The 23970-nt window shown below is 33.4% G+C and overlaps 1 protein-coding gene across 3 annotated transcripts in view; it reads right to left on the bottom strand.

The window, feature by feature from the left end:
- The window catches only part of BMP2K (BMP2 inducible kinase), a 120343-nt gene that overhangs the window by 41185 nt on the left and 55188 nt on the right, over positions 1–23970 (bottom strand). For all 3 annotated transcript variants that reach the window (XM_061192404.1, XM_061192405.1, XM_061192406.1), the window contains exons 2-7: positions 23782–23900; positions 20470–20575; positions 17002–17144; positions 14424–14545; positions 12191–12272; positions 8398–8530 (exon numbers count right to left, since the gene is read on the bottom strand). In XM_061192404.1, the coding sequence (XP_061048387.1) occupies positions 8398–8530; positions 12191–12272; positions 14424–14545; positions 17002–17144; positions 20470–20575; positions 23782–23900 (705 nt within the window). The remainder of the gene's footprint in view (positions 1–8397; positions 8531–12190; positions 12273–14423; positions 14546–17001; positions 17145–20469; positions 20576–23781; positions 23901–23970) is intronic.

The raw sequence follows: 23970 nt of genomic DNA, 5'->3' as shown, positions 1-23970 counted from the left end.
ATCATTTTTGAACCTATTTGCAATGTAAAATTTACAGCATTAATTAGATAATATTCTAAAATTTACTAACAAAATTATGTACAGAGATATCAAGGTATATAAACAGATAAATTAAAATTATAAATCAAAATGAATTAAATCTACCTTTCAAACTTAAGTAATATTTGAACAAACAATGTGTAATACATCTCCAACAGCATGATAAATTTATTTGCTAAAAACATGGTTGTTTGGCAAGTGACACTAAGCACAAACAAAAATTTATTTGGGAGATTCTGAACTCAGTTTTATTATATTCTGCATATCACTTGATTTTATATACTTAAAGAGGCTAACAGATATCACTTATAAAATTGGTATTTTACTATTGTATCACCATTGTTAGAAATTAACTCAGAACATTTAATTCTAATATTTATTAATGTATATTCAACTTCATTCAAATCCAGAAAAGATCTGAAAAATCTACAAGGTTTATTTCATCCTCCAAAGTTATATTTTATCTTGATACCAACAGATACTACATGTTTTAAAAGTAACAACAGTACATGATATGGGGATAAATTTAAACAGACTTTTACCAATGTGGGTAGAACTGATAACATCTTATAAGCAAACAAAAGGACCTCTAACTCCCCTGGCTCATGTTTCCATGTGGGAATACATCTTCTGGAGGCACTTTAGTTTGTCGAACTGTACTGACACCATTTATGTGACATAAAATCAGCCTAAAAGGTCATGACTAGCATTTATTTTAGCAAAGTAGAATAGAAAATATTAGAGTGCATTACTGTAAGTATAAGCAATGTTTCAAGGAACTTGTTTTATGTGTATGTATATATAAAATGTATTTTTTACCATGGATCACTGTCAAGCAGTTTGAAAACCACTGTGCTAGTGACCTCTCTCTGTTAGTATAACACATTCCTCTCCAAGGGAAAGACAGTGATTTGTCTAATTTAGACTAGAAAAAAAGAAATAAGCACCCACACGTGTCCATCTCTGCTGCTCCTTCTTTCAACAGTTTATTCTCAGGACATGTATGTTCTCTACAGAACCAGGTTTTGCAAGTGGCCTACTTCTGTGGAGGAAGTCCATGGTTTTCCAACATTGTCTATGACTCTGTGAGAGTATATTTGGGGGTTGTGTATGCATTAATAGGCCCATTTGGCTTCGGAGTCCATTCTGCAATCTGCTTTGTCATTTTATCTAATGAGATCCTGTGCCCCATCTCTAATTTGGTTCTAAATTCAAAGTATGAAGAGGCTGAAACCCACAGTAGAACATGGTTACATTTTTATCTCTGAATATTTTTATATTGAAGCTTATCAGCCATTTAAAAAGAAAAAGAAAAAATCTCAATAAGGCATTGTTAAAGCACTTAATAATGTAATTTTCCAAACTCTCCAAAAGAATGGATTGCAAAATGTACTCCTAGATTACTGAATGATGTAATCTGGAGTGTAGAGGTATCAGTCCTAATCCAGCTATACTCTGGAGCATATCTACCAAAAAATGACAATTTCAATTTTTAAGTAGTTGATCCAAAGCCATTTTCTCTCACAATAATTAAACCTCAAGTCTAGTGTTTCATTAACTCCTACTTCATGACAATAAAACCGTATCATCTATAGAAATATGCTCCTGAGGAGAAGGGGTGGATTAAGGAATACATGTGTCTAATTCATCCAAAAGTGAATCAAGTACTTAAGTTTTTAAAAAAAGACAGAGAAGCTAGAATACACCCTTGTTTACCCAACTTAATATGATCATGTGAGTCAGCACAAGACCATTCCCATTAAGCTTGATTCTACTGTAAATATAAAATCGACTTTTAAAAAGTAAGCCATATAGAAATGGAAGGGTACTTCTCTGCTCCTCTTACTTGTGTGACTCCTCCTATTGACACAAATACCACTAATTTAACCTAAGAACGCAAAACAGTCTCAGCACTGAAGGTAGCATATGACTAAACCACCACAGTATTTCCAACTGATGTTATCAGACTACCTGATAAAAACCACTTGCCAGGGCTTCCCTGGTGGCGCAGTGGTTAAGAATCCACCCGCCAATGCAGGGAACACAGGTTCAATCCCTGGTCCGGGAAGATCCCACATGCCGCAGAGCAACTAAGCCCGTGCGCCACAACTACTGAGCCTGCGCTCTAGAGCCCGCGAGCCACAACTACTGAAGCCCACATGCCTAGAGCCCGTGCTCCGCAACAAGAGAAGCCACTGCAGTGAGAAGCCTGTGCTTCTCAAACTCAACGAGAGAGTAGCCCCCGCTCACCACAACTAGAGAAAGCCCGCGCGCACCAACAAAGACCCAACGCAGCCAAAAATAAATAAATAATATAAATAAATTTTTTAAAAAAAAACCCACTTGCCCAAGGCAGCTGAATTAATTATGCTTATTCTAATTTTGCAAAGGAAAGTACACCATCCCTGCGTATTCCAGCAAAAAGAGCAGCTAAAGGAGCAGCGGCTGCTGCAGCATAGCAGTGGCCAAGTTAACCTACGGTTACATCGAGGACGCACACCGAAAATTCAATGAAGTAGTTTCCATTCAAGTTACATAAAATGAGGGATCCATACCGGGTCCTAAGTAAAAGTTAAACCAGCATCTCTAATCTAACAGCTCAACAAATTTAATAGGAAAATACTTTGGACAGAGGTCTCAAAAGAATGTTCCTGCTTAAAATTTGTTAACATTGTTTCCTTCCACAAAGACACTTTTTCTCTCCCACAGACTTCCAGTTATTACACTCATTGTAATTTACCTGAAAAGAGAAATACCCACTCTAATTTTGCAATCATAAATACTTCAAGAATTAACTTGTTATTTTTGTCTGTTGACCTATGGAAAGTATTATAGAAACTTACATATTAGGCAAAGATGTTCTACAGACCTTATTCTATGGACTGTTGAAATGAAACCAAATTTAACAGCTAATAATAAATGTGTTCAACCATAATGTAAAGACTAAACGGCACTATAAATATGCCAGGATAGTATATTTGGGATAGCCCTGGTAGCTGTTCCTAGAAGTTATTGATCACAGCCCTCTCTTTACATCTCCCCAAATGGTAACCCAGAGCCAATGACTGAAAACCTTCAAGGAAACCCTATCTTAATCTCTGATTTCTTTTCAAAGGTACATTAAAATATCTGAGATTTTCTTCAACAAAAAAATATATAGGAAGACAGTGGGTGAAGAGCATAAATGAAGAAAGATTGGCCATGAGTTGATAATCACTGAAGCTGGGTAGCAGGTACATGATAAACCACTGCACTGTTCTGCCTATGTTTGTATGTATTTTTTAACATCCATAATAAATTTTAAGTGTTATCTAAATAAGCAAGTTCCTGGTTTCCCACAGAAAACAGGTATTAAAATAAATTTATTTATTATCAAAACAACAAGAAATAACAAGTGTTGGTAGAATGTGGAAAAAAGGGAACCCTTGTGCAATGCTGGTGGGAATGTAAATTGGTACAGCTACTGTGGTAAACAGTACAGAGGTCTTTCAAAAAGTTGAAACTAGAATACCATATAATCCATCAATTCTCCTTCTGAGTATGTATCTGCAGGAAACAAAAATACGAACTCAAAAAGATATCTGCTCCCCTGTGTTCACTGCAGCATTATTTACAAAAGCCAAGATATGGAAGCAACCTAAGTATCCATCAATGGATGAATGGATAAAGAAAATGAGAGGCATACACACACACACACACACACACACACACACCCCATGGAATATTACTCAGTCATTAAAAAAAAAGAAGGAAATCTTGCCATCTGCAACAACATGAATGAATGTGAGGGCACTATGCTAAGTGAAACTGGTCAGACAGACAACAAATACCATATGATCTCACTTAAAAAAACAAAAAACAAAAAAGACAGATACAGAGAACAGACTGGTTCATTATATATTATATATCACTATTTCACTGCACAAAGTTAAGAGGTAAGAAAATTAATCTTAGTAGTTACATTTAACAGTATATTCTGGAATATATGATAAATTATGGTAAACCTTTGATACCCAACTTTAACCTGAAAAACCAAGTTTGGCTTCAAAGCATCCAAAGAAATCTCTGCAGGGGAAGTACATCCTACTTAGTATCTGACAGCAGATGCCCTGATCCCCACCCAGAAAATCAAAAATTAGGTTAGCTCAGGAAGAATTATAATGACATCAGTAGTAGTGGTAGTGGGAGCTATAGTAGTTAATAATGATAGTAGCATTAAAGGCCATCTCTTTCTGAGTACTCACACATACTAAGAAGCACTTCTCATAATTCATTTAATTTTCACAATAACCTTAAGAGGTAGGTAATTTAATATGCTCATTTTAGAAATCAAACTGAAATAAATGGAGTTGCCCCGTATTCTGTACCAAATAAGTGACAGAGCAGATGCAAGCCTAGGCCATTTGGCTCCGAAGGCCAAATTGCTCTTAATCTCCACATGTACTTCCTTAACCACCATAACAGAAGCTAAAAGAAAGGTGAAGCAACCAGCCTCTGTTCACTCTTCAAAACTATTCAGTAATCCCGTTAGTTATGCTTCTCATTCTCCTCTAGATATTCTCTAAGTTCTTTTCAACTCTTAGATCCAAAAATGGAAAGTGCTTCTCTCCTCATTGCCCCCCCCAATCCATCTCCATTACTTGTCTATTGGAAAAGTTAACAGACGCTAAGAAGAAAAATGCTAAATAATTGCTACTTTTAAGAAGTAAAGTCTGCAGAAAGTTAATAAACTGAGCTTTGTGGACAGTAGTTAATATAATTAACAATTATTATCATTAATTTATTAAATATTATTATATAAATAATAACTACCCTTGACCAAACTGGTGATAATCAAAAGTATATTCAAATACTTATATAACCACAAACCATACAGTTTTAACAAAGATTAAGCATGGCTATTTCATTTTCAAAAATCTTGAATCATATAAAATAGATGTAAACAGCATTGGTAAATCTATTCATACTAAGAAGATATATTTTTTTAAATGCTTTATCTTGTAAATAAATGTGGGACAACTACATTGTATGAATAGACGGTTGGCAATAAAAAGCTTCCCTTTCAAAAACTATGAGCACAGCTAGGTAGTTTCTGGTTTCTGAAGGTAGAATTTACTTGAAAGCAATGTAAATCACCAATTAGTTTATTATAAAAGCAGACAGAGAAACCTAAATAGGATGGTGAGAAACAGGCAAGGTCACATGTGAAAAATGTAAAAAATAAAATTGCAAAGAATCTAAATGTTTTCTAAAGACCACTGCACTATAGATAAGTATGTTCGGGTTTTAAAAAATCTCTACTTTGTTATTAAGCTTTTACTACTCAAGACAATATTTAAAAAGTAAAGTCCACAAAAGCCCTTTGACAGGAGATAAAATACCAACGTTTACTTGAGTGTTTTTATTTTATTCAACCTTGTTTTTTTATTTCTGCCTAGCTCTGAGAAATCAGTTCAAAGAAATTAATACATGGTCGAATTTATACTAACATTGATAAAACCTAAGATCTGTACATTTGTTGAAAAATAAAGCAAGCATATGATGCCCAGTAAAGCATCAATGAACTAGAGTCCAATTAGATCCTAAAATTATCTGCAGTGTTTAGCTTTTCTACCTTCCTACTATACACAAACACATATACCCAAACACATACATAGAGAAGGAAAACAAACAAACCTAACACAAAAAAATAAGATCTCAAATGGAAAGAAGCCTCACATGTGAAACAGAATCCCATCCCATCCCTACAGGCTGTAGGAGCTGTAGCTGGTATGTGATTTATCAGTCTACTCAAATGAGAGCCTAATCCTAAATTGCAGAGTTAGTGTACTGGAGCCTGTGTCTGAAGTTTAAGCAGGACTTATAAACCTGAGATATAAACTGGCTGTGGCAAGAGGGAAGATTGGAAATGACTGGATCTCTTAGAATCTACACTGTGTTCCATTCTGAATCAAATGTTGAAAATCTCTCATTTATAGCTGGCAAATAAACCAGAAATTTCTTGTTGTAACTATCAAAAAACAAAAAAAAAATAAGATCTCATCACTATAAGCAAATTAAATCATGAATCAGGGTATATACTGTCCAGTCTCTCATACAGTTTTGTCCAATGAGGATACTGAGTTGCTAAGACACTTCAAGATCCTCAATAAAATCCTCAGCCCAGTTGTGATTAAAGCATTATACTTAACAACAAAACAGTGCCACAGATACAATGATTTACAACAAGGGCTTCAATAAAAGGTTAAACTTCAATTAGCCAGAATACTCAACAGCCAAAGTAAATTCCTCAATCTATTTTTTGAGCATTCCAATTAATGAGTTTTTTCCATGCTTTTGATGCCCTAATTTTTGGACAATGAAGGAAGAAAGCAACTGGATAAGACAGAGCAGCTTATGGGTATGAAGTTTATTCAAATATACTCTAAAGTATGTTTGCTCTCCAAAATAAATTCACATTCTGCAAAATGGCAGGCTAAAAATAACAGGGCTAATGAGGAAAAGAGAGCTGGGACAAACCACTGAAAAAAAAACTATACAGTTCTGTCACCAGAACACTGACAACAACATTAATTGGTATCTGGGAAGGTAACTTGGGCTGACCAGGCAGGTAGCTTAATTTGGCTGAAAGCTGCCACGAGGACATAAAAACACGTCAAAATAAGACTAGGAGGTTCTCAACCAGTAAGATAAAAGTGCAGTTCCGAGCCAGCGCGGGTGCTAGTCACGAGGCCATCCGTTGGTAGAGAGTCACACAAAAGCTGAGAGGTAGACCTCTCTGGGAAGAAAACCTCAGGTACAAGCATTCATATTAATGTTCTCCAGTTAGAGTGGAAAGTCTACAAGCTGGCAGTGCAGCAGCCAAGCTCAAGGCTACTTCCTTCCCCTACAAGTTATAACACCAGCTCCCCCACCCCTGCCCTGCCTCCCCTCGCCTAGGAAAAGCATTCCACGTGAAGCAATGTAATTTTTGTGTTCAACTGACATAATTCTCTAATTTCCAACATGTATGAGCAAATCCACATTAAAGAAACAAAAAGATCATGCTTTAAATACGTTTGCAAAGTAAAGCTAGATATCCTTTTAGGCTCCATTTTCTTTTGATTATTTTTCTTCTGGAGTGTTTGCCCTTTTCTTTTTGCGTTACATGAGTTAGCCAATTGTCAAATGTGTAACATAAATTACAAAAGTTAGCCAATTGTCAAGTGTGTAATAAATTTTTTTTTCCAGTTTATCATTTGACTTTATGCTTGGGTTCATGGTTTGGGGGAACTTTTAATGGTTTAAATTTATATGTCAATGGATTCATCTTTTCTATGTCCTGAGATTAAAAGCCTAGTTTACACATTACCTATTCCAGTGTTATAAATAAATTCAGACCTATTTTCTTCAAGTACATTTATGTTTTATTTTTTACCTTTAAGTCTTTGATTTATCTGAAATTTTAGCATAATGTTTCAAGTAGAGATCCAGTCTGATTTTTCATCCACAAGTGGATAATAAAGTTTTGTATTTTCATCTGTTTTTCCCCACTGAGTTGAACTGCTATCTTTATTATACAAAACCTCAAATATATTTACATTGACCCTCTTTTCTACTGCACTGATCTCAGTGGCTGGAGGCTATGACAGAGGATGTTTAAAATGGTAAAAAACAGAGTAGAAATGCTAGAAACACTTTAACTGAAAGAGTGCAGAGCAGTGCTGTTTAAATACTGCAACTTCCTAACATATTTAATATCTGATGATCCTCCCCCTCCCTCAAATCATCTTTTTCAGAAATTGTACCATGTGCATATATAAAATATTAAATTACAGTACCTGTCAAAAAGGAAGAAAAAATTCTTAAAAGAGGCTGTAATGAAAACTGAGGTATTCTTTTGGAATCAAAGGCCCACAGGATTACTCCTTCTGACATACACTTAGGTTGCTTTCTAATTTTATAATCAATAAGGAATATTAAAAAGAGTGGCCAAATAAACTACTATCTAAGATTGGCAATACTGTGATCTAAAGAAGCAACAGATCTGGATATTTGGATTTCAAAAGTTCAAAGACTGAATAATTAAATGTTACGCTGTAAGTTTTTCCAGAAATTCCAGTTTCCTTAATTACATAATCTCTATGTTCTATAAAACCTTATCTAGAGCTTAAAAATACCCATGTACTAATCATTAATTAATCTGCGTTCATTCCTATAGAAGTCTTATAAACATCTTTTTAAATGTATTTCTTGACTATAGTTTCATAAAATTATAATACATGAAATTAAAAGACTGGGTTTAGGTAAAGGAATGGAAACAGCAGGCCCTAAGTACTGTATCTTATAATTTTTTTAATAAATTTTCCAAGTACTTACTTATTAAACAATGTATGTTATGGGAGTAACGGGAATTGTCTGGGATGGTGAAGCTGCCATCACAGATAGCAACCTGACTCTCACCAAAAGGAAGAGTGAAGAAACAAAGTTTATACAGCAAACATCCCAGGGCCTGTAAAACAAAGCATGAATATCATCAGAGCTCAAGTATCAACTTAACCACAAGACAAAAAAAAGTAGCCACAAACCAAAAACTAAATATGTTACTAAAAAAAATAAAAGCCTAATGTTTCTATACTGGATCAATCTTTTCACAAATTACAACTTAAACAAATTAATGCACTTAATTTTTAAAAAGGCATTTAACTGTATCATCACCATATTTTTCTATCACATCTGTGGCTAGCTGGCTGAATTAATGTTATCATGGAACTCTAGATCATGAATGATATAACTAAAATTAGAAGTGGCTGGTTCCCTTCAGGAGAAAAATTACACCTTTGTTTCTTTCACAAGGAAAATATATATTTAGTACATAACTAGCATATAACAACCAACGATGTAAGCACAAGGCTCCTCCGAGCAGAATCTTTTAAAAATTCACTATAATATCTGTTTTAAAATCCTGGGATTCCAAGTACGAGTTAACCAGAACAGTTAAACTTAGCAGACAACCATCAATACTGATTATTCCCTGATTTTCACTGATTTCATGAGCACGTCATTATTTCAGAATATATTATTCACTGAGCACATAATATAAAAATTAGTTCTCTACTTCTATATATAATCCTACAATTTTAGTTCTACATTACACTAGTCATATTTGTACCTGGGTAATCTATATAAAATTCAAAAAGGAAAGGCTCTGTCTGCTTCACTTGCATGGATTCATAGACATCATAGCACCAATAAATCTACTTGCTGACAATGAAGACAAAACACCCTAAAACACAAACTGCATCTGGAAAAGTAGCACAGGAAATTTTTAGCTAAACTGCCAACAGCTCAAACCTGAGACACAGTAATAAAATGTGATTTTCTGCTCAAGAAATCATTATGCTGTCACAGGAAGTGTCACCTATAAGCCTTATGAGTGTAAGGGGTGATTCTAATTCTAAATTGATTATACAAAATTATCCAGTAGTAACTATACAATTACATTAGCAATAACTGAAATTTGGCCTATCTAAAAATTAGCAAATCAGCTTTCCTTTGTTGGATTTTCTCCACACAGCAACTTAGCAAACCCAATTAACAAATACACTAGTTTTATAACTACTATGAAGATCACAATATACAGAAATACCTTTCTGAGTTCAACAATATTAACTTACAACACATTATTTTCAATACTATAACAGTCTTCCAATGAAAAAAGTTTGAAGACTCTAGAAATTTAAATATATTAGTTCAAAAACATTACTAGATTATTTACCATATGACTAACAAAACTATTAAGATTCTGAATAGAAATAACCAGTTCAATGTGGCTTTAAAAAAATTTACAATGCTTTTTTCTATAAGGAAGATATTTTCAGCTTTTATGCAGCAAATTGAGCATAAGCCTTCCTTAAAAGGACTAAAAAATATATTATTAATGATGTAATATCTGCATTAAATTACACCTTTCTTCTGCCCAAATGATAGTTAGGCAAACTGCGTTTTAGCCAGTTTTATCTTGTCAATCAAACCTTTAGTAACGTGTCTTTTGTTGCGGGAGTTCCCAGATAACAATTTTAGATAGCAATGCCAGTGTACTTAAAAAACATACATCTAAAATACTCTTGCTTTACAGAGTGTGAGCACAGTGAGGTGTCCTAATTTTTTTTCACACCAAAGGCATTTCCCTCTTTATCCATTTGATACAATGAGAACTGTTGAAGAAACAGGAGGGAACGAATGACCTTATTTTGAAGGCTGAGTATCACCGTCTTTAATTTTCCTCATTAAAAGGTAACATGAAGCATCTCTCACTGAATTTCCTACTGGTCAATAAAATCAGCATCCTAGTTCTCAGGATAAAAATAACCTACAATGAAAACTTCAAAACAAAAATTTTTTTCCCAAAATATATATGCTAAATGAATACTTTAACCTCAATATCATAACCCTCTGAATCAGCAGTATTTTTTTTCTGGATATTCTTGAATTCACACCTAAAATGTTGTAGCATTTCATCTGAGCTAAGACAAGCATTAAAATGGCATCATGGAAATTAAAACTCTGTCAAGCATATAAACACAGATTCTGTTTTCTGATTATTTTTCTGGCTTCTTTTTTATCTTTGAGTATCTATTTGTCATCCCACAGCTATACCAAGTTATCCATTATAGAAATACTGTCCCATATACTAATCTGTAAATGGTATAAATTTTAAACTTATCACTGACAATTTAGTATGCTGCCTGGCATGCATTCGAAGCCTGGTGAAAAATGAAAACAACAAAAAAAGATTCCCTCCTTTTTGTTAAGATATTGGGTAGCAATCGCGTTCTTAGAGACTTTGTTTTTTTTTAAATCAACCCTTGATGATTTCAAAACAGCAGTCAAGCTATAATGTCTGTTGTTTCCTCTGCTGTTGAAATACGCTTTTAGGTAATGTGGATTTCAACATCAGTCACAAAATTAGGCCAGAAAAGACTTCCACAATCACCTCCTCTAATTAATACCTTCGCTTTATAAATTAAGATCCAACTGAATTTGCTTTCTACATTATACTGCAAGCCATTTACTATAAACCATTTAATGAGTCAAATGTCAATGCTGAGAAGAGCGAATGGAATTTGAGTCACACAAGCTGGTGATCTGTAAGCAGTATCAAATTACCTAAATCAAACTTATTCACGGTTTGATTAAATTATGTATACGGTCAAAAATTCAACTACCACAAGATTTAAAAACCACTGGTGAAAAAGTGTATATTACATAGACAGAGGAAAACCAATCATAGATACTCTTTTTTTTTTATTATCTTGCAAGAATACTTGGTATCCCAACCCCTATAACAGAAGGCCAGGAGAGGGGCACCAAGAAGATACTCATTTGGGTTCACACGTTACACTCGACTACTTTCTACACATTATGTTTTAAAACAAAATAAATGACTTTTCTTGGAAATTCTAGAACTACTTCCAAAGGAGTATTTTTCCTCCATCCCTAACATAGCCACTAGTGGTAGATATGGCTAAATACCTGTTAAACTTAAATGAATTCACATCTAAATTAGAGTTTCCTGCTAGTTTATTAAATATAGCCCAAACATATTTTACTTCTGAAATAAGTTCTAAAGAAGTGTGGGCACTCTAACGTAAAGTTCAACTCTATAGAAACATGATATATCTCAATAATTCAATCCACATATAGATGCTAAATGATAAAGAACCTCAATATATACAGGTTAGTCAACGGTATGTTTATAATTTTTAAAAAGTTTTACTCATGTTAGTTTCCACTAAAAAGATCCTAAAATACTCCAGAAAATTATAAACAATATTACGTAAGAATTATGTCCAGCTTTTCCATACTGCGATCAACCAAAATTGCACTCAAATCAAAAAAAAATGTTAACAATCATATATAATTTAAATTCTAAAAAATACTGTGGTAAAAAGTTACATTATATGGAAATCCTTTTTTTGCCTTTTTATACCTAAGCTTTCCATCTCAGGATCAAGAAGATAATATGTGCTAATATTTTTCTTCTGAAGAAGAAGCTTTACTGTCCACCACTCTCTGCTACTTATTAGGAAATACCTTGCGGAGGACAGGGGGAAAATAATCAGATCTTGTTAATTTGGTTAGTGAAAATGTCAGCCTTTCTTGGCCTTACCCAGATATCAGCCTTGGTGGTGATAGGTTTCCCTCCATAAAGGTTGATCATTTCAGGGGCTCTGTATGACAGAGTTGTATACCTGGCAGTAAATAAGTAAAATGGAGTGGAGATATAAAAAAAAAGACAGATACTACATTGTTTCTACATAAAATACTATGAAAAACTTTTAGGTTCGATAACATTATAAAGAAATAATACTATTTTAAAAGCTCATTAAAAGTCCATCATGGATTAAACAATACAAAGCATCTATACACATTTTTATTCAACAAGTGCAATTGCATCTATAATGATAAAAACAATTTTTAATAGAAAAATTTTAAATAAAGGTGACGTATGGGAAACGTAGTTTTCCTTGAATTTCTTCTATGAAATAATACAATTTGACTATGAAAATATCCTTATCAAAATATTTTAGTCTATTAATTTAAAAGTAAAGCTTCCACCCTCTCAAAAAATTAATTTCTATGTTTATTAAGCAGCTTGTTTTTATGGACTCTAACATAATTCCTTGCACACAGTAGTAAATCTCCTTTAGGTTTGTTTTTATAATTGTTGCTTTAAAAGTAATCTCGTTGCCATAATTAACTATTATTAATTACACTAATTAAGTACAATTCTAAAACTGACTGTCAGCATAAGCAATTTGGAATTAAAAGATACTGTGAATAAATATTTACCAGTATAAAAACTCCAAATCCATTATGAACAGAATAAAGTAGTGCTCAATGAACAGAATAAAGTGGTGCAGAAATTATTAGAATATCAAAGGAATTCCTATATTATAGCATAATTTAAGATTCATTTTCAGTGTTTATATGTTTCATTTTACAGAGTATCTTAAAGCTCAATATTCTACCATCTTACTTTTTCCAAATTACCCTGACTGGGTGATACATTCTGATGATACTACTACAGAGGAGTGATCTAAGAAACCAGAATATAAACTACATGAGGACGGGACTTTATTTTTTTTGTTCACTGCTATACTGTAGCACCATCAACAGTGTCCACTACATTGTAGGCCCTAAATAATTACCTGTTAACTGAATAAATGGTTAGATCATTAACTCCTCAACTGAGCCACAAAGCACAAGAACCCATGAGCTTATTACATTCATCACTAGTGTACAATTCTGCTGAACCTTAACTATACTTCAGATCTTAACAGCAAGAAATGAAACTTCCAGCAAGTCAAAGATGCTTGAGCAGAATTCTGCAGCTGTCACTATACATCACAACCCAATCTTTTAAAATTATATGTATATACAAATATCCACAAGAAGCTAATTCAATAATTCATTGTTCTGTTTCTTGAGGACATTTATATATTTACTAAGGAGTTTGTTTTTATGGAATCTAACATAATCATCATAGGCTGTTTCCTGAGTAGAAAATATGTAAGTCTAGAAAACCATAGTTTTATACAAATGGTCCAGAGTAAGATCAGCTCTACCTGAGCTATCTCAAAATATATGTTGCAGTTCAAACGAAAGCTCCTAGGCAGCCTTAAACAATTGAGAATTTGTCAGGAAGTGAAGAAAAGCAACTTAGAAAAGGCAGCTACTTAGAAATTTCTATTCTGACAGATCTTTCTGCATTCTGTTATCATTTTATTAAGATAACCTAAGATTTACAAGCAGTACTATTTTCTAAAACTAGAAAACAGAAAAGTCAGGGAAAGGTCCTTATAATAGTACTCTAGCAACCATGGAAAGTACAAGATTAAGAAAGTGTAAGGCAGATACGAGTTACATTTCTACCAGAAAGTTTTCCAATACAATATTATAAAGTAACAAGTTTTCCACATAGTTTTCAATGCATTAATAGATCAATCTTCTTAATATTAAATATGAAGTAAAAGTTTAATGTTTTCAAATAATTTAATTTTTTCCTAAGAAGCACAAATCCTCAGTATCGATAAAAACAGATGTTTAACTGAATTCAGCAATAACTTCAAACTTCCTTTAATGCTTCCACTAATTACTATAGCTTATTTAACAAATTTCTTGATAAATTTGTTTACAATGCAGATGAAAATTTTGTTTCCATTGTAAAATGTATTTCCTATTGAACTAGATGAGACATAAACTAATCAATGTCTATGGCACAGAAATATCTTAAAGAAAGCTATTAATGGAATACCTAAAATTTATATTAGCAGAGCTGGTCACAGACTCAAGTTAACTAAAATTCCCATGAGACAAAGCACAATAAAGATAACACTTACTTTTTAATTTCTTCTTCTACTATATTAACTCCATCTTTCTGAGGATTAAGAAATTTATTTGTGGCACTGCCGAAGTCACAAAGTACATAGTTTCCACCATCATTCAACAAAATATTTTCCACCTTCAGAAAAGAAAAGCAATTATTAGTAGTATTTTCAAGGTGAAAATTATCTTTTTATAACAATGTTTTTACACAATAAACACTGATATGTATATATAGAGAGAGACAGAGAGAGATAGGTAGAGACAGAGAGAGAGAGAGAGAGAGAGAGGACACCTCAAATTGTGAGAAAGGACAAATGATTCAGAACAAAAATATACTTTACTTTATCTACTGCTTCTCTCACTAAGAACAGAGAAGTGCTTCTCCCATCCCAGGATGATTTTTGCAAGAGCCAAGGAACCCTAAGTCCTCTCAAAAACTGCTTCTATGGAAGAGAAGAACTAGTAGCAGTCAGAGTCTATACTACACCTCCATTTTTCTCCTTTTCTGACACTTAGCTTACCTACAGAAAGGTAACAAAAACCATTACAATTCTACCTCTGATTGACTCCTAATTCCATTTTTATCTAAAATACTACACTGAAGAACACAGATTTGACTTTATGCCTTAACTTAGAGATCAGAGTTGTAGTAACTTAAATAAAAATTATGTGCACAGTTTCTAAAACAGGAGAATGTGGGTTCACAGCCCAGCTCTGCTACTTATTAGTATATGTACCCTTGGACAACTTGCTTAACCACTCTTGTGCTTTAGTCTCCTTATCTATGAAATGGGGAAAATAATAATATCTATTACATGGGATTGCTGTAAAAACTGAAAGAATTAAAACATGTAAAGGGCTTAGAACAGTGACTGAAATAAGGTAAACACGCAATAAATGATACTATTATTAATATTTTTACACAATATTTTTTATTTTTATGATACAGTTTTAAATGAGTAATTCAATTTCTCTCAACTCTACCAAAATACTCACATTACAGTTTCTTTACAATTTTTCTTCTATATTTCATTTTACTCTTTTAAAAATATTCAATATTTGTACAAAATAAAGATTTATACAAGAAATCAACTTAAAAAAAAAGAAACTTACTTAAAACAAACACAGGATTGCATAAATTTACACATGTAAAAAGAACTAAGTATATGAAATATGGTCTATATAAAATTATGCAGTTCAATGTCTTTTTTGTTTTAAAATCAAGAAGACTCAGCTGAAAACATCAACTTTACATTTAAAAAGTTAATGAGCTATAACAGTGCAAAAAAATCAGACCGAATTATTGGGGAAAATGTAAAAGTTGCATATTCAAGAGAACTGAAATGAACTATACTGGTTATCGAAATTAAGGGACAGAGGTCTGCAGTCAAGTATTTCAATCTTGCCTTGACTTGTATCCTTTCAGTACAGGTTTCCCTAGATGATGCTTTCATGGTTAACAACCTATATTCTAAGTGACATCTTCTATTCTCTTGTATCTTAAGAGAATTTTATTATCACTTTTCATAAATTTTGTATAATAAGTCAGAATTAGGATTCATTCATTCATTAAATATTTATTTAGACCCTGCTATGTGCCAGGCACTGTTCTAAATGCTTGGATACATCAGTACACAAGAGAAAAATCCCTGCCCACAGGAAGCTTACAGTGTAGTGGGAGAGGACAGAAAATAACCAACAGACATAATACATAAGCAAATTTTATAGTATCTGAGAAAGTGACAAGTGATAATAAAAGGTAGAACAAGTAGAGTATGGAAAGGTTAGGTTGTAATTATAAATAAGGTGGTATAAGGACAGGACTCACTGAGAAAGTGAATCTGAGCAGATTTGAAGTGGGGGAAAGATTAGCCATGGGATATCTGGGCATAAAGCATTTCAGGAAGAGGAATTTTTGTAATCTTAGTGTTTGTAGGTATCAAAGAGGACACCTATGCTTCTAAACAATATGTGTAATGATAGCTCAAGCAATATGATACCAGGAATGTCCAATCCCCTTTGGGCACTTTTTCCAATTTAACAAGTGGGTACCATATACAAGAGGTCAGATTCCACGAAAATGTAAGACAAAGTGACCTTAGAGTGACAATCATCACCAAATTATAGTAAATTATCTAAAACTACAGTAAATTATAAATAAATGAGTAAAGAGACCCATTTACGGTCACCTCCAATATCTCTGGAAAACACCCTGATGCTTAAAATGAATTATAAGAAATAGGAGGAGTGCTGAACTGGGAAGAATAGTGTGGAGGGATATCCAACCTGTGTCAGTGATGTTCATATTTTTGTTCATATGAAACCTTTTAAAGAAGCCTGCTCTGTAAAACAGAAGCAAAGTAGGGAGCACAAAGTCCACCTCTACAGCCGTGCTAGCAACCCTCAGGGTCATGAAAAGCACAATTTCAATTCTATAGTCAGTCTTTATATGGCCTCAGGAAATGTAGCTGGGGACAGAGAGACCAATCTCAGTGCTAGTAATAAAAACTGGTTTATATGAAGACAGTCCAAGAACATTTTTAACTCCAAAGTTTAAAAGGCATTAATCCATAAGTAGACTAAAGTTCATACCTTCAGATCCCGGTGAATTATTGGAGTCTTACACTGATGCAACCTTGCAACAGCTTCACAGGTATCACAGAATATCTGTAACACTTCTGGTTCTGTAAAACCTGTCTGCAGCTTCTTATTCATCTGATTCACTACCTGCCCAGCTAACCAAAAAAGTAATTTTGAGAAGACATATTTTTAATAAATGAAGACTACCACAAACAAAGAGATTAAGAAATGTCTATGGTCTCAGGAAATGGGGAATTGGCTTTTTTTATAATTTTCATGTAAGGATGCTTATTATACCATATTGTGTTGATTCAATGACATACATTTTTTTTCATATTTTACATCTCTGAAATGAGAACATCTTAAAATAAGTGACGTTCTGCTAAAGCTATTGGCCATATTTTAACATCTCCAAATTCAGAGTGTACCTTGTAATTGATGGCATCACAGATTTAAAGAAACGGTTATTCAACACTGTGCTAGTTTTAGGGGTAAACAGTGGTGAACAAAGATAAAGTCTCTATTATCATGGAATTTATAGTCTAAAGGCAGAGATAAACACTAAACAATCACACAAGTATTTATCATAATTACGTACAATAAGGATAAAATGAGAAAAACCCAAATTTAAATTAGTGAAGGAGGATGGGGAGAAGAGAATGCCAGAGAAGGCCTAAGGAAGTGATTATTTATGTTGAGACTGAAGGTTAATCAGGAATTAACCTGGCAGAGATCTGGGAGAACACACTAGTGATAGCAAGTGACATATACAAAGGCCTCTAGTTTGGGAAAGAGCTTAATGATTTTGAATAACTTAAAGAGAACCACTGTGGGTATGGTCTAGAAAGCAGAGAAGAGAGTAAAGTCAGATGATACTGACAAGACAAACAAATCAAGATTTTATCTTGATCTCAAGATTTTATCTTGAGATTTTTATCTTGAGAACCAAGGAAACTTCCTGATCTGACCTTTTAAAAGATCTCCTTGATTGAGGGATGGAGGAATCACAAGAGTGGAAAAAGAGAGATGGGTTAAGGGGCTAATGCTCTAAACCAGGTTAAGAGATAGTGGGCAGAGTAACTTACTAAAATCAAATAGCCACAACAATGAGCCCCGAGAGAATTATTAAATATTACAATGTATTATAATAATTGATAATCTAATAATGACAATTCTTAATTACTAAGAGAAAGTTCACTATCATGATATTTTAAGAATGCAAGTAAATACATGATTCATTCACAGCATTCTAACAGAAATCAAGTTTGGAAATTTGAAAAGGCAAGCTTATATTAACTTGAAACTTTCCTGTAACAAGTGTGAATAAATGAATGTCTGCTACTGTGTAATCTGTAAGAAGGTGCATATACACTTGTTCCTTCTATTATTACTGCCTAAACAGCATACTCATATATTTTCTGAAATAGGTGTTTTTTCTTAGAACTTTAAAGCAGGGGGAAAAAAACATTTATTTTACCTATCAATCCTCAACTTTCAGAAAACTCAGGTCCATTTGGTTGTAATTTGTTCAAAGTGTCTCATATAAGATTGAGGCACCTGACTAGGCAGCAATTTCCTCCATCCTCTTGTTTGTCAGACCCCCTGACTCATTTTATCCAAAAATTAAACGGTAAGAAAAGTGTTTTATCGGTGTTCATTCACATTCTTGAAATATCTTTTCACAGCTAAAGAAATCATAACCTTGAACTCATTCTATCTTTTCCACACTTTCAATGTTGTAATGAGTAGAATAAATGTTAAACAAAAGTCAATCTTCTTTCTTCCCTTCAGAGCTCTTTGGGCTAGAAGGCTTGAATCACAAAATCCAGTCCCCAAAAAAAGCTAAAAAGCTCTATTTGATCTGCATTTCAAATGTAGAAACAAACAAAATTTCATTATTCAAAATCAAAGTCTTCTGAAAATTAAAGTAAAATTATTCTAATGAAAAATTTAAAAATCAGATTCAGAAAGCAAACAATGTATACTGAAGGTCTTTTAAAATAAGGTGCGTGTAACTCCCAAATATTTACATATTTTTCAAACAGTTATCATCTCCTAAACAAGAACTCTGTCCAATTTCATCATTAAAATTTAAAAAGTCAACATTTTTCTAGCCTCAACAATCTTCATCTCTCTGAGATTACACTTATTACCACTTAATTTAAAATGCTGTACCATCCCATTTAAATTTTGATATGACTTTTTTTAACAAGATACTTAATGTTATCTGCAGTAGACTGCACCACTGGCTCCCAAATACTCACTTGCCTAAAAACTGAAGCTCATGTAGCTCCCCTTTTAAAATGCCTTCTGGATGACAATTAAACTCACCCAGGATTATAATTATGCTCAATTCAATTATTTTTAAAAAGTTACAAGTAGCCAAGGGCTATTAGTCAACTCTCATCCAGCTAAGAATTGGCACCTTAAATGCTAGAATTCAGGAAAGTAGGGTAAAGAAAATCAGTATCGTCTCCTTAAAGAGATCACAATGCTTTACAGTAGAGAAGACGAGATATAAATAAGGAAAAACAATCAAGAAAATATCTAATTTTTTACGTTATATATGGAAATAAGTTACAAACATATCACAATAGATATTATAATATTGATTCATTTCATTTTCCTCTGTCCTTCCCCCTTCTTACAAGACTGGAGTAAATGAGACCACATTTTTCTCCATTATCATCACCAACCTCCTTCTCCTCCAACCTTCAGGAAGTGACAAAGGTTCCTGGTACCATAATTAACAATCGTAACTGTCTTAAGAGAATTTATATATAAACCAGAGCTCCCTAGAATCCAAACTGTCAGATACAGTCTGATGGGGGAGGGGGAAAAGCAAGTTTGCAGGAAATGGATTAATTGCCCCCATTACACCCATTAAAGTAAAAAAAAAAAATTTCAGGGACTTTAAAAATTATTATTATAATTCTTAAGGCATACTATACAAGTAAATATTTCTTTGAAAACACCACATTATATCCAAATAAAATGTGGTTTTCTATCTTCTGATGTTTTCAAAAGACCACATAATATAAGTTTATAAAAATTATAGATCAAAATGCATCCTTGAAATTTATTACATCTAATACGTTCAAAGATAATATGGTAGCGTGCTGGAAAAAAATCTTGCAACACTAATATGGACACAGTATGCTCTTCTTGGTTGGATTATAGAAGAAATGTATAGGGAACAGGAAAGGTGACTGTTCTTTATGTTTTAGATTTTCTGTTTAAAACCCAACAGCATTTTTCTAATTGTCCATTAAAATATGCTCATATCATCACTGCATCAACTATGAGTAGGTTTTAAATACTTTTTAACAGCACTCCTTATTTAGACAAATAATTAAAGCTGAGATTGCAATGAATGCCCAGAATTAGATGACAGCTGCCCTGGGAGAAATCAAGATACCTACTAACCCATTTTTATGGGCAAATTTTTTTAGCATAAAACAACTGCAGAAAAATACTTACCTCGACAATATTCCATTAAGATAAGCACTTCCCATACATTATCACTAATTGAATTAACAGTACAGTCCAAATAACCCACGATATTTTTGTGACCAGACAGCTCTTTCTGTAAAAAATAAACAAAATTTTAAAAACTGGCAAACATATATTTTAAAGGTCTATCATTAACAATGATTTCAAGTCTAAATTGATATATTTAAAGAATTTCAAAAAGTAAGATTTAGGTATAAGTATGGAATCTGACACATTTCAAAAAGGTTTCTACAGTTTCAATGGAAAGTTTATTTATATGTGACTGTCATTTCCTAACAAGCAAATAGTTAATGAATACTTATTTTAAATTCATTGGGGAAGAAAGAGATGGTTCATTCAAAAGTAACAGTTTCCAGGGCTTCCTGGGTGGCACAGTTGTTAAGAATCTGCCTGCCAATGCAGGGGACACGGGTTTGAGCCCTGGTCCAAGAAGATCCCACACGCCGCAGAGCAACTAAGCCCGTGCACCACAACTACTGAGCCTGATCTCTAGAGCCCGTGAGCCACAACTACTGAGCCCAAGTGCCATAACTACTGAAGCCCATGTGCCTAGAGCCCGTGCTCCGCAACAATAGAAGCAGCTGCAATGAGAAGCCTGCGCACTGCAACGAAGAGTAGCCCCTGCTCTCCGCAACTAGAGAAGAGCCCGCACACAGTAACAAAGACCCAACTCAGCCAAAAATAAATAAATTAAAAAAAAAAGAGTAACAGTTTCCAAAAGTGAGTGTACAAGATAGTCCTTTGGGACTCAAGAATAAAATATCAGAACTTTTACTTATTTTTATCTTAAAAAGATAAAGAAATTAAGCTCTAACATTTATGAACTAACAATTACACTCTCGTTTGTTTGTTCTGTCTGCAACATATTGCAATTTATGTCCACCTAGTCAAGTGAATTTATGAATGTATGTACTTTTAACTAAATAACCTAAAAAAATAAACAAATAGCTAAAAAGGATTTTTGTAAAGAAACCATAAAGATAACACTAATATTACAAGTACAAGAAAATAAGAAGAACATGGCAAATCTGACACTTTTGCTCCTAGTACAAGACAATCATCAACATTTATAAGGTTAAAAATTATAATGATCTAAATAAGGTCTGTCTGTAAATTAAAAACTCTTATCAAGAATACCGTTTAAAATAATTTACATCCACTATCATTAAAATAAACCTAGTTTTAAGTGTGTAATATAATTTGAGATATTAGCTAACGGCAGCTGAACATGTGAATAATTCATAAATAAACATAAATAGTGAAGGATTAGTCATCAAAAAACAGTTGGAAGACAACTGCTCACCTCCCCAAAATATCTTATTTAAAAGCATAGGACCTGAGTTTTGCTGAGGTTGATGATGACTATATTTTATATATCTCAAAATTATACAAACTCTATTGAAAGGAAGAATTACAGTACAATACCATATCTGGGCTCAAGTTAGAAAACTTAGTCTAAGATTCCCTATTATCTCGGAGTAAATCTTTTCACCCTTTTGACTAATAGCCTTACCTGAAAAAAAGCAAGTCTCAAAGCCTAATCAACTCTAGTCTAGCTAAGGGATAGGGACAATAAAGGCAGAATTCTGATAAGTCATACTGTACAAATGTGCCTATCTTCAAACAAAAAGGATCAAAATATGTGTGTTGATAAAGATGTTGATACAAAACAAGAAAATCTCCCTCTTAGCAGTTGGGGAGGCTTGACAGTAACAAGTGTTTACAAGGAAGTGGAAAAACTAGAACCCTCCTAACACTGCTGGTGTGAACAGAAAATGGTTCAACTGCTGTGGAATTAATGGTTCCTTAAAAAGTTAAATGTGGAATTACCATATGACCCAGCAATTCTACTCTTAGATACATACCCAAAAGAACTGAAAATAAACAATACATATGTACACATATTCATAGCAACACTACTCACAATAGCCAAAAGGTAGAAATAGCCCAAATGTCTATCCATGTTTTTTTTAAAAAGTCCATCAATAGATGAACACATAAACAAATTTTGATACATATATAGTATATGTAATAGACTATTATTCATTCATAAAAAGGAATGAAGTGCTGATAAGTGCTACAATGTGGATGAACCTTAAAAATATGGTAAGTGAAAGAAGCCAGACACAAAAGGTCATATACTGCTTGATTCCATGTATATGAAATATCCAGAATAGTTAAATCCATCGAAACATAACATAGACGGGTGGTTGCCAGGGCCTGGAACAAGAGTGGAATGGGGAGCAACTGCTTCATGGGCAGGGGTTTCCTTTTGGAGTGATGAAAAGGTTTTAAAACAAGGTAGAGGCAGTCTGTGCACAATACTGTGAATGTACTAAAAACCACTGAATTGTTCATTTTAAAATGTGAATTATAAAATGTGTAGTATGTGAATTTCACCTCAATAAAACAAAAATGTTAAATATATATATTAGCACTTGATAAACAGTGGGTGAGGAGGAGGAAGAGGAAGATAATAAAAGAAAAGAGGAAGAGAGGAGGAGGAGGAGAAAGAGGGGAGAACAAGCATAAGAAACCATCCAGAGCACCGACAATAAGCAACTCTAGAAAAAAAGGAAAGTTTTATTCTGTAATTTTCTCGAAATGTTTAATCTAGTTAACTGAGTAACTGAAATTTTCTTTAATGGCGTGTTAAAATATTTTTCACTTTTCCTAATATTAAAGAAGAATTTTTTCCTTGCTGAAGCATACCTTACCAATACTACAGAGTTCACACACACACACACAAAATCAACTTTACAGCATGATTTTAAAAATGAAAAGCAAAACTAACTGTTGTCTGTGAATACTAACACATATAGTGAATGTATTAAATACCCAAGGGAATGGTAAGCACCAAATTCAGGATAGGGGTTTCCTTTTGGATGAGGATAACAGTATAAGGATAACGTTAGAGATGAATACACAGAAAGCTTCAACTGTATCTGTAAGCCTTTAATTCTTAAGTTGGGTAGGGGGTAAACTGGTGTTCACTAATTTTCTAAATTCTTCTCTTCTCAAAATAGTCCATAATTTAAATTTATTTTAAAAAGGAAAAAAGAAAGCAGAGAAGCTTGCCTGTTGAACTACAATAGGGAAGGGAGGAAAGGTAGGAGTTCTTTGTATTTAGCCCTAAGTATGGCTATAAAGAGTACACTTCAAAGGTTATCTAGATGTGCCCAAGCCAATAAGCAGCTTGCCTAAAGGCTGGTTAATGTTATGTGAAAAACTGAAAGAAAATACACCAAATTTTTCAAATGGAATTACTCTTTCACTTACCATAATTGTAATTTCCCTTTTACAAATGTTGAGGTCTGTCGCGTTATTGACATACATTCGCTTCAATGCATAGCGGAGTCCACCATGAGTCCGCACCAGGAAAACTGTGGAGAATCCACCTAGAAAAACAAGAATCGATTAAATAAGAAGAGTTTGAAGCTCCTGCCAAAATCATGTAACGGCACTGAG

This window comes from Eubalaena glacialis, chromosome 5, assembly GCF_028564815.1.
Source record: "Eubalaena glacialis isolate mEubGla1 chromosome 5, mEubGla1.1.hap2.+ XY, whole genome shotgun sequence".
NCBI classification, from domain to species: domain Eukaryota; kingdom Metazoa; phylum Chordata; class Mammalia; order Artiodactyla; family Balaenidae; genus Eubalaena; species Eubalaena glacialis.
This window is presented reverse-complemented; position numbering and strand designations above follow the sequence as displayed.